The sequence below is a fragment of the Aulonocara sp. 'chitande type north' Nkhata Bay genome, linkage group LG8 (assembly GCF_057382095.1).
Source record: "Aulonocara sp. 'chitande type north' Nkhata Bay isolate Kocher_YH1m ecotype deep benthic linkage group LG8, A_spYH_male_GT1.1, whole genome shotgun sequence".
NCBI classification, from domain to species: Eukaryota; Metazoa; Chordata; class Actinopteri; order Cichliformes; family Cichlidae; genus Aulonocara; species Aulonocara sp. 'chitande type north' Nkhata Bay.
The window spans coordinates 6,962,904-6,972,893 of record NC_141351.1 but is presented as its reverse complement, the minus strand read 5'-3'; the positions used below and the strand labels follow the sequence as shown (position 1 = coordinate 6,972,893).

General features: G+C 42.4%; 2 protein-coding genes across 4 annotated transcripts; one reads left to right on the top strand and one right to left on the bottom strand.

Annotated features, from left to right (window-relative positions):
• Nucleotides 1-1,033: 1,033 nt before the first annotated feature.
• On the top strand, nucleotides 1,034-4,596 carry mlst8 (MTOR associated protein, LST8 homolog (S. cerevisiae)). Of its 3 annotated transcripts, none has more exons than XM_086303054.1 (9): nucleotides 1,034-1,139; nucleotides 1,365-1,512; nucleotides 2,460-2,511; nucleotides 2,602-2,764; nucleotides 2,844-2,919; nucleotides 3,023-3,175; nucleotides 3,292-3,416; nucleotides 3,501-3,664; nucleotides 3,994-4,595. In XM_086303054.1, the coding sequence occupies exons 2-9, from the start codon at nucleotides 1,384-1,386 to the stop codon at nucleotides 4,110-4,112; spliced, it is 981 nt and encodes a 326-aa protein (XP_086159180.1). In that variant the 5' UTR covers nucleotides 1,034-1,139; nucleotides 1,365-1,383; the 3' UTR covers nucleotides 4,113-4,595. The 3 variants fall into 3 exon arrangements, with proteins under 3 accessions (XP_086159180.1, XP_086159178.1, XP_086159179.1); XM_086303052.1 differs by having other exon boundaries at nucleotides 1,059-1,186; nucleotides 3,994-4,596; XM_086303053.1 differs by having other exon boundaries at nucleotides 1,071-1,269; nucleotides 3,994-4,594.
• Nucleotides 4,006-9,626, bottom strand: bricd5 (BRICHOS domain containing 5). The gene is made up of 7 exons (XM_086303056.1): nucleotides 9,114-9,626; nucleotides 8,663-8,764; nucleotides 8,324-8,461; nucleotides 8,097-8,246; nucleotides 7,897-8,004; nucleotides 6,577-6,727; nucleotides 4,006-5,080 (listed from the first exon to the last, which is right to left on the bottom strand). The coding sequence occupies exons 2-7, from the start codon at nucleotides 8,714-8,716 to the stop codon at nucleotides 4,986-4,988; spliced, it is 696 nt and encodes a 231-aa protein (XP_086159182.1). The 5' UTR covers nucleotides 8,717-8,764; nucleotides 9,114-9,626; the 3' UTR covers nucleotides 4,006-4,985.
• Between the last annotated feature and the right edge of the window lie 364 nt (nucleotides 9,627-9,990).

The window sequence follows — 9,990 nt, the reverse complement described above, 5'->3', positions numbered from 1 at the left end:
TTAAAGTACTGGCTGAAAAGGTGGAGACTGAAGCTTAAGTTTACAGCACCTAAACTTTTTGTACAAAATGTTGCTTAACTGGCAACACTTTTCTAACCAGATCTGCCCCAAAGAAACACCAAAAATTGACGCAAAAATTAGGAATAAATACTAAACTAGGACAAAAACAAATAGTAAGCATGTTGATTGTGCCTCATGTTTATTTTTTTTAATCACCTGAGTTTTTATGTTGTTGTTTGTTTTTTTATTTTTAGATAATGATCAATCTTAATTCAATCTTAATAATTTTATATTTTGTACATCAATGCATTCCAGACGGTAGATCATATGACAATATACCATGACGATTTTTGATTTATAATGTCTTTAGTTTTATATCATTTTGCAATAGTTTTTGTTTCATTTTGGTTTTTACATTGTTAATAATGAGTCTTTCATAACTGTCAAGTTGATACTAGATGTGTAGTTAATACCTGTTACAGCTATTGTTGATTGTGGTACAGAGTACAGTATTTGTGAGGGTTTTCTGAGCGGTTCTAGAAACTGGTTGGACATACAGAGGATGATGTCACGAGGTTGGAGTGTAATTTTTTATAAACCGAAAAAAACCCTTACTAGTTAAGCAACAATCGTGTATCCATATTGGCACGTTTCTATACATCCAGCTATGTTTCTATTCAACCCTTGCCATTTGAAATGTACGAAAAGTTTAGTAGTACTTAGAATAACACAGGATACAGTGATAGAAGCGATCATCTTAAATCCTATTGACTCAATGGCATTTTTCAACTTTCTATTATTTACTTTCTTTTACTTTAGTACCGAGTATTAGGACTGAGATGTCACCATATTGACACAAGCAACTTTCCAGACGATGCTGATAAAGCTGAAATTAAAAGATGTTGCAACATTACATAATGAGATCCGCTTAGTCATAATTAATATTATGAATTATTGGTGTACACTTCTTTGAAAATCATTGTATTTAATTGCAGCATGTCTATTCCTCGTGGACACACCAGCAGAGGGCAATACTGATCTAGTGATTAAACCGGAACTCTTGAAACACTATTATGTTTCTAAGGGACGAGTTAAAGAGACGTACTTCTTGGTTGACTTCAACACTAACAACAACAAAGGGAACTAAAGAAATTTGTCCTTTTAATTTTATTGCTGTGTTGTTACAGTTAAGGGATCTAATGGTTTCATACTAGAAGCGTTTATTGTTTATTGCACAGCTTATAAGTTTGGCTAGCCTCTTTTGCTAAGGTTAGCTTATGATACGTTAACAGTTTAACCGTTTTTTGTGCTTTAGCTGTGTTTTGTATTTTACTTTAATTGTTGCAAATTGAATTTCCCTGCAGTATCCGCCAGGAGTTCGTCATGAATGTGAATCAGGGGACGGTGGGTAGCGACCCGGTCATTCTGGCCACGGCTGGATACGACCACACTGTCCGCTTCTGGCAGGCCCACAGCGGGATCTGCACCAGGACGGTCCAGCACCAGGACTCAGTATCCTTACCCTGATATATGGAGGCTTACGCAGAATGTGTACTGTCATATTTTAATAATTATAGGTTATGACCATTTATAAATCTCAGGTTTTAAGTTCAAAGTTAATCAGATGTTATCTATAGCTTCTCACAAAAATCCACGTGAACGCAAAAAGTGCTTTTGTTTTAGTTCTGTGTTTATAGATCTTCTATAAACCCTTTAGGGTTTGCCACAGTGGGTTAATTGCCTTCATCTCACATTGTCCCTGGCCTCCTGTTTTGTCACACCAACCCTCTGCATGTCCAAGAATCTCTTCTGTGGTCTTCTTGTTTTCCTCCTGCCTGGCAGCTCCATATTCACACTACACAGGTCTCCTTTACACTATCTCTCTTCTGCATATGTCCAAACCATTTCAGCCTTGCCTCTAACCTGTCTCCAAACCGCTGTCTTTACTCCGAATGAATCTTGAAATCTTCATTTCTGCCACATCCAGCTCTGTCTCATGTCTTTTTGTCAGTGTCACCATCACTAAACCACACATCATAGCAGGTCTCACTACCATCTTATAAACCTTCACTTTCACTCTTGCCACCTTCTGACACTCATCCCCACATTCTCCAGCCTGCCTGCTCACTCTTTGTCATCTCTTGTGGACTGTCTTTTACTTTAGTTGGTTGACTTCAGGTATCTAAACTCAGCTACCTTCACTGTTATGGCTGTCTCTCTCTCATTCACACATGTATTCTGTCTTGCTTCTGCTGACTTTCATTCTTCCTCTCTCCAGACACTCTTCCACTTATTTAACTACAGATCACAACCTTGTCTGTGAACATCATAGTCCACAGAGACTCCGTTCTGATGTCATCTGTTCACCTGACAGTAGTACCCTGACCTTTAAATTTGATGAGCTGTAAAATATTATTGCAGCAACCTACATTGTCCACTTCCTTAACATTTACTCTCAGCAAGTAAATTCCCTCGAGGTCACACCTGACAGAAGTATGATTGCAGCTGCAGGTTGGTTACAATTTTCCCCACAATCCTTTTTCTCATTTCTCACCTTAATGTTACTTTGCTTCATAGTAATGTTTGCATTGTGCTTTCAAGGTTATCAGCATATCCGCATGTACGACTTGAACTCCAACAACCCCAACCCGGTCATCAATTACGATGGAGTTAGCAAGAACATCACATCTGTGGGCTTCCACGAAGATGGACGCTGGATGTACACAGGAGGAGAGGACTGCATGGCTCGCATATGGGATCTGAGGTACTGAAGGACAAGCTCACTGGTCTTTGTTTATTTAATGATCAGCAAACTAAACTCTGATCCCTGCTCTACCTTGTAGGTCAAGAAATCTGCAGTGTCAGAGGATCTTCCAAGTAAACGCTCCAATCAACTGCGTGTGCTTGCATCCTAACCAGGTGAGACACTCAGTACACACAGATGAATCAGGTGAGGCTGTACTCTTGGTTACTATCTGGCCCATTTGCACTTAATGCCGAAGATTTCATTATGTTTTTTTAGGCAGAGTTGATAGTTGGAGACCAGAGTGGAGTGATCCATATCTGGGATCTGAAGACAGACCATAATGAGCAGCTGATTCCAGAGCCGGAGGTCTCAATCAATTCAGTTCACATTGACCCAGATGCGAGTTACATGGCAGCAGTCAACAGCTCGGTCAGTTGCCTAAAAGAATCTGCAGAACATGTGGCGCAGGATAATACATTCACTCTTTTATAGCATGTTATATTAATGAAAACCTTGTCCGTCCGTCCCCCGGCTGTCTTTTACAGGGAAACTGTTATGTGTGGAACCTCGCTGGAGGCATCGGGGATGAAGTGACTCAGCTCATTCCCAAGACCAAGATCCCTGCACACAAACGCTATTCCCTCCGCTGCAAGTTCAGCCCCGATTCCACGTGAGTGAACCTTTTTCTCCCATTTACCCCTCATTTCCCCACCGAAAATACGACTTGACATTTTGCATTCGTCGTCGCTTCCAGGCTGCTGGCCACCTGCTCGGCAGACCAGACGTGTAAGATCTGGAGGACGTCCAATTTCTCACTGATGACGGAGCTCAGCATCAAGAGCAATAATCCGGGAGAAACATCCAGAGGCTGGATGTGGGACTGCGCCTTCTCCGGAGACTCGCAGTATATTGTTACAGGTCCATACAGCAGCACACAGCAACACCAGATCTCTAAACTGAATAAGAGTTGTTAAAGTAAAACATTGCAGTCTATCTGAGGGCTGCAGATTTGAAATGTGGCTGTTTTTAAGATAAAAAGGACGTCTCATTTCTGATTTTGTCCTCATTTGTCATACTAACCCCTGCCCTGCCATTACATCTGGAATTATGTAAAAGGGGTTTAAAATGGTTTAAACATGGCTGTAAGTTTGTTCTCAGATTATGATTTTTTTTTTAAACTTTTAGACACTTTCATGTAAGGCTAGACATTGCTTTGTTTTAATTCTACTTTTTCACTCACTCCACAGCCTCCTCAGACAACCTGGCTCGCCTGTGGTGCGTGGAAACTGGTGAGATCAAAAGGGAATACAGCGGCCACCAGAAGGCCGTGGTGTGTCTGGCCTTTAATGACAGCGTGCTCGGCTGAGAAGGAGGAGGAAGCAGAAGGAAGAGATAATAGGTTGTCAGACAGGAACTAAAGACTTATGAGGATGCCACTCATGTCGCGTATGTCAGCGCCAGTACAACAATCGACTCGGGGAAGCGGGCACAGTGGCCATCTCTGGCACATATGCCGAGCGACACAGCCAAAATAAAAATCTGTAAAGCTAAAATCTGTTTTAATGGACCTATTTTGTTTCCACAGACGTACAGAAAGAAATCTGTCAATGACGAGGCAGACATAATAGTTTGTTTGTTTTTTTAATTCAAATTGCAAAACTCTGTTTTTACAGAGCGCTGTATTTATTGTAAAAAAGACCACATTAATCGCAGGTGCTTTGTGTGTGCAGCAGACTTGTTTAATCTCTTACATGTGCTATGTATGATTTATTTGAATAGCTGTTCTGTTCTTCGTCATGTGGAGGAGGACTGCTGAATAAATGGTGTACAGAAATGTCTTTATACCCAACAGGTTGTGTCTTTTATTTTATTCTCAGAACAAAACAGTCACATTGTAACAGGAACGGTTACACACAGCAGTCCGTTACAGGACATACAGTTAGAGGCATTTACAACAAAAAAGGGGGAGCGGGGGTTCTTTCTTCTTTAATCTCTGAAGCGTGCCACCAGAGAGGGTATTATACATGAAGAGAGTGATGATGGGGATTTGGCGATAACTGTGACAGCCCATCTCCAGCTCACTTCTTTCTCGGAAGGAAGAAAATGGTTTACTGGTGGCTGTATGGCACAAAGGAAACAGTCAAAGCTTGCTTTTGTTCTTGAAGAGGGAGCCAAAAAAAAAAAAAGACAACTTTGTTTCCCTGATCTTTTGCCGGGAGGATCGAGAGAGAATGCAGAGTCACTCTGGAAGGTAGTAGAAGCACACGGACACGCAGATGTTGCTGGGGAAGCAGATGTCGATGCAGAAGTAGACCAACCTCTGTTTGCCTGGGCCTGAGAAAATGAGAGGTCATGTGACTCATTAAAAAATACACATTTAGATTCAAGTGTCACTTGAAAACAAATCATTTAGAAATGCAGTCATTTGCATGAATCATTCATGGTTTAAAAGCAGCCAGATTTAGTTTGGTGTTCAGAATGGGCTCACACGTACATGCTGTTGAGGGAGCACACAGTAAAGTACATAAAAAGACTTTCACCCCGTGGAAAGGTCACATTAGGCCACGAATCAGGTTTCAGCCTGACACGCTGCAGCGTTGAGGAGCGGCCGCAGGGCTAATTGAAAAACCTCTCTGCGCGCAGGCTCCGGTGACCCTGACAAATGAGCCCTTGTGTGAAAACTTCAGCATAATTTCTGTTCTGTTCTCCCAATTTGTGACTCAGGTGTCTGGAAAAAAGAATCGATTCATAAATGAGTCTATGAAACTAGTAGGGAACAGTTCTGGGGTGGTTATAGAAAATTCCACTGTTTTCTGAATATTTAAGGGGATCATCATCAGAGTAGAAGACGCCGCGGTGCTCTTTGGTGCAGCTTTGTCAAACAGCATCAGAAATTGCTTTTTAAGCCGAATCTGAAGCGCTTGTGAAACCAGTTTTTAAAGCCTATGTTCCAAATAAAGACACATTTCATCAAAAATCCAGAGCCCATAAAATGTTCTGACTTTCCTGAAGAACTGAGCCTGACGCCAGTTCATTTTTCCTGAAAGTGTAAGTTTAGGAGAAATGCAGCACACTATTTTTTTTAGTTATTCAGAAAACATAACTCAGGATTAAGTCATTAGATATTTTGGGAGATATTTTCAGCTTCGGATTAATGCGCATTTGATCTTTGAGCTGTGCAAAACTTCAAATTTTGGTATTGATCCGATACTAAATATATACAAGATCAGTATTGCAGATATCGATACTTAACCAGTAAAGGTAGCTTATGTAGGGGAGAGCAGTGTGTGTGGTCTGTGAGATTAATCATCAATTTGTATATTCTGAACACATTTTAATGGCCACTAAATCACTGTAATTTTTTACTGTCTACAATAGTTAGTTAAATTAGTTAATCAGTATAACAACCCTTCCGTGGTGGTCATGTATTTTGAAATGTACCTGTTCCTAAAGCACTTTAGGTCACCTTCTGTTGTTGATGTGTCATATCCCAAAAAAATACTTTTCTCACCACAATTCAGTGAGCTACATACTGAGAGGATAGAGGATAGGATAGAAACAAAGTATCAATCCAGTACCGATACTAAAGCTGGTATCGATACTATTGATATTTGGATGTATTGATACTGATACTATTGATATCCCACCTCTAATAATGCAAAAAGATGTCACACAGTGAAAACATGAGGATTTGTTGACAACAGGTAAAATTCAAAATATATCAGCTTTGTTTTTTCACTAGTTTAACTTTGTTTTCTAAACCTTATCAGAATAATTGTAAACCTTTTTTAACTCAACATTTGACGTTTGAGCCAAAGCAGCCCCCTCACCCTCGGTCCTCCTGGTCCAGTGGACCGACCTGTCCTGACACAGGGCCTGGAGAGGCTCCTCCAGCGAGGACACATTCACCTGACTGGCTGCCAGGACTCCCAGGAACTCCATCTGCCTCTGGGTCTCATTCCCAGACAGCTGGAACTGGCTCTGCCGAGGACAGCACCGCAGTATCAACATCCACAACAAAGAGTTCTTATTTTCAGCGGAAAGTATTTTAATTACTGTGAGGAATCATATTAAACTCATAAAGGAGAAAAAGCGAGAAAAAAAGATGGAAACTTGAGCTCCTATTAGCCTGATATCTGCACTGATGAGGCCAACTTTGAATTTGTGCTCGCATTCACCCCAAACACTGTGCGTAATTGCGCCTCTTACAACTCTGATTGGCTCTGATAACAAACCGCTTAAAGTCCTGTTGTGCTCGAGTAGCTCACACAGCAACCAGTTTTCCTTTTCTGTTAAAAAGAACCAATAAGACCATTGTGCCTCAGCACAAACAAGCCACGTCTGCTAGCCCCAATGTCATAGATTAAATGGCTACAGCAGCTACGTTTGAATACACAGAGCCTGTATGAGATATGTGACACCATGAGACAGGATCACAGAAAAGCAGCTTCTGAGACGAGGAACTTGGGTATTGTGTAAAAAGATGATAAGAAGTCCCTCTCAGTTTACCTCCAAGGTCCCACAACTCATCTCAAGGTCTCCATTCAGCCAGGGCCAGCACCATTCACCTGATCATATTGTCAATTCATAATTAAGAATCAGATAATGACACAGATGAAAACTTTTTAAAGACTGGATGTCAGTGTTCAAGATCCAGGCATTTGTCAACAAGCAGATACACGCTGGCCCTTTAATGCATCAACCTGTATTTTAATCCAAAAAGAAGCGCCTTAAAAGTTGAAAAGCCCTCACACAGAGCGGCCATTGTGCCCAGGCCAGGGCTCGGGCTCGCTGCCGTAACCTCCTGTAAGAATATCCTCGGGCACGCCGAGGGGGCTGAAGGGATCAGATGTGCTGAGGAATTCAGCCATCGGAGTAACAGAGACAGACTATGAGGCTCTTCAAGGCGCTGTACACTTCACCTCTCTCTTTGTGCGGCGTACCCAACAAAGTCATGCAAAACCACCAAGTCCTGGCTCAGTGGTGCAGTGCACTGAAATGCCAGTTCACACATTAGTGCGGCTGCTACCTTAGAAACACCTGGCAGAGCTAAAAGGGCAACTTTTTCTTAATATGCCTGGTGCACTTTGATGTAATGCAGTAATGCAGTGGGGAAGACCATATTATGTAACATATCCCCTGCCCGCTACCTTGCGTGCCGACTCGTGGAGGACGGAGTTCACATTCTTGTAGTCTGACTGCTCCATCTTTCTCAGGAAGCAGCTCTCCTGGCTGACGGGCTTGTAGCAGATCAGACTCTGAAACACAGAAACACATTTACCCATCATAACTCGCAGATGTTCCCCCTTTTTTCTAATTATTCAGAGTAATTCAAGTCATCTGGACATACATGTTTTATATCAAAGAGCACAGTGGACGTCTGATTCAGCGACGAGGTCACAGAGAAGGTCACCAAGTCATTCTGCTGGTCAACAACTGCTGACTGGTTGATAAGTGCGCCAGTCTGATCTGAAACAGTGAACCTCACAGTCTGCAAAGGCTGAAAAAACAGAGATTTGTAAATCAGAAGTTGGAAAATGTAAACCAGGGCATGATAAGGGAAGGTGTGTGTCATACCTGAGTGTGAGGCTGAGACCTCCCGAAGTGCCCCGTCAAACCCAGGGCGAGGATGGCCAGGAGCAGGCAGGCTGAGAGGCTGACCCAGAATGCCTTGTGCGGGAAGTGGAACAAAGGGGACTCCTCAGGGCCCCCATCCTGAGAACACATGAACCAGCAACAGGCTTTAAAAAAACCTATTGGATGGTTATTTGGGGTATTTAAATCCCAGGCTGTGGCAGAACAGGAACCCACCCAGCAATAAACTTGTAAACTTGTAATACAACAAAAGTGGGGTCTGTAAGTAACCAACATACCCCAGCTATTTCAAATCTTCCATCTTGTCTGTAACGCGCTTACCGTGCACTCTTCTTCCTCCAGGCAGTTTTCTGAACGCTTCCAGCACCTCACCATCGCTGTGTCCCTTGGCGGCTCCTCACTCGGTCTGCTCCCTTCTCGTAGCTACCGGCATGGAGCGGTGGTCATGACCAGCACTGGACTGAGACTCGGCACACCTGAGCGGCTTCTCTTTTCTTTGTCCTCACAAACCTCACACCTCCCCCTCCCCTCATCCCCTCCTCAGGTCTCACAGATTCCCTCCCCCCAAAAACCGGGGAAAAAAAGTCACGCTTCACCCAAAACTTCCTAACCTCGCCAAACTCAATTTCCAAGTTTTGCCTTCCAGAAATTACCTTCATTTTTTTTTTTATGTCTTCTCTAATGTGGCTTAATACGCCTCTTTAACATGATCCATCTCTTTATTGCCCCTGTCCCCCCACTCCTTTTCCCCCTTGCTCCAACATACACTTACACGAGAGGAACTGGCTTCTCCCCAACAGTCCAAACAATGGACAAAGAGGTAAGGCAGGCACGGGCTGGGAAGCCTCTCTCGTCAGGTGAGGGGTGATATGCTGCCGCTGGTGCTGCATCCAGCCGATGACAGCTCAAGGTGACTGAGGACTTTGAGAGAAGCTCTAAACCTAAAGCAACGAGGAAGTAAGTATGTAAGGTTTGTTTATATAGAGCTTTACAGGAAGCAAGGTCACAAAGTGATTTACAGAATAAGATACAACAACTAAAATGCTACAAACAGATACAACTAACTAAAGGCATGCCATCACAGGTGGTTCTTGAGTTTCTTTTCAAAGGTATGAACAGCATCCACAGGAGTTAGGTTCAGGAGTAAAGGAGTCTATCTATATCAGCTGTGCACAATCCTCACTGAACAGAGATTGTGACTAATGACACCAGCTGTCAGCCAAGGCAGTAAATTATAATAATCAAGGCATCTACCGCACCGTCTGCCTGGTCCAAACGTTCCACTGTTGAATGCTATCAATTATTAATACTGTTACTCATCCAGGGTAAGGATTTAGCAGAGGGGGCATTTCTGGTTTTAAAAGGAGCTACCTTATTTAAAACAGTGATCATTAAAAGAATGCACAATTGAATTTACATGGCTGTCCAGGGAAGGGGAAAGGCATTATCAGTGTTAAAAACAACAGAAAACCTATGTGCAGAAAGATGATAAAAAATATTTTTCTGTATTTATATGTTAACCAGTAACAGGATTCAAATCGTAAGTGAATAAAAAAAGAACACACAAGTGGCCAGAATAAATGGACTTGATGTTCAGGCCTAGATTAAAAACAGCATGTAAAACGTGTTCTTTGTTGACACACTGTGAG

Coding starts and splice junctions, on each gene's coding strand:
- mlst8 (XM_086303052.1), top strand. CDS start 1,074: ATGTTTCTAAGGGACGAGTTAAAGAGACGTACTTCTTGGTTGACTTCA. Junction 2,920..3,022: donor TGTGCTTGCATCCTAACCAG/GTGAGACACTCA, acceptor ATGTTTTTTTAG/GCAGAGTTGATAGTTGGAGA. Junction 3,417..3,500: donor AAGTTCAGCCCCGATTCCAC/GTGAGTGAACCT, acceptor CGTCGCTTCCAG/GCTGCTGGCCACCTGCTCGG.
- bricd5 (XM_086303056.1), bottom strand. CDS start 8,716: ATGGTGAGGTGCTGGAAGCGTTCAGAAAACTGCCTGGAGGAAGAAGAG. Junction 8,462..8,662: donor TGGAGGAAGAAGAGTGCACG/GTAAGCGCGTTA, acceptor ATGTGTTCTCAG/GATGGGGGCCCTGAGGAGTC. Junction 8,005..8,096: donor TGCTCTTTGATATAAAACAT/GTATGTCCAGAT, acceptor TCTGTGTTTCAG/AGTCTGATCTGCTACAAGCC.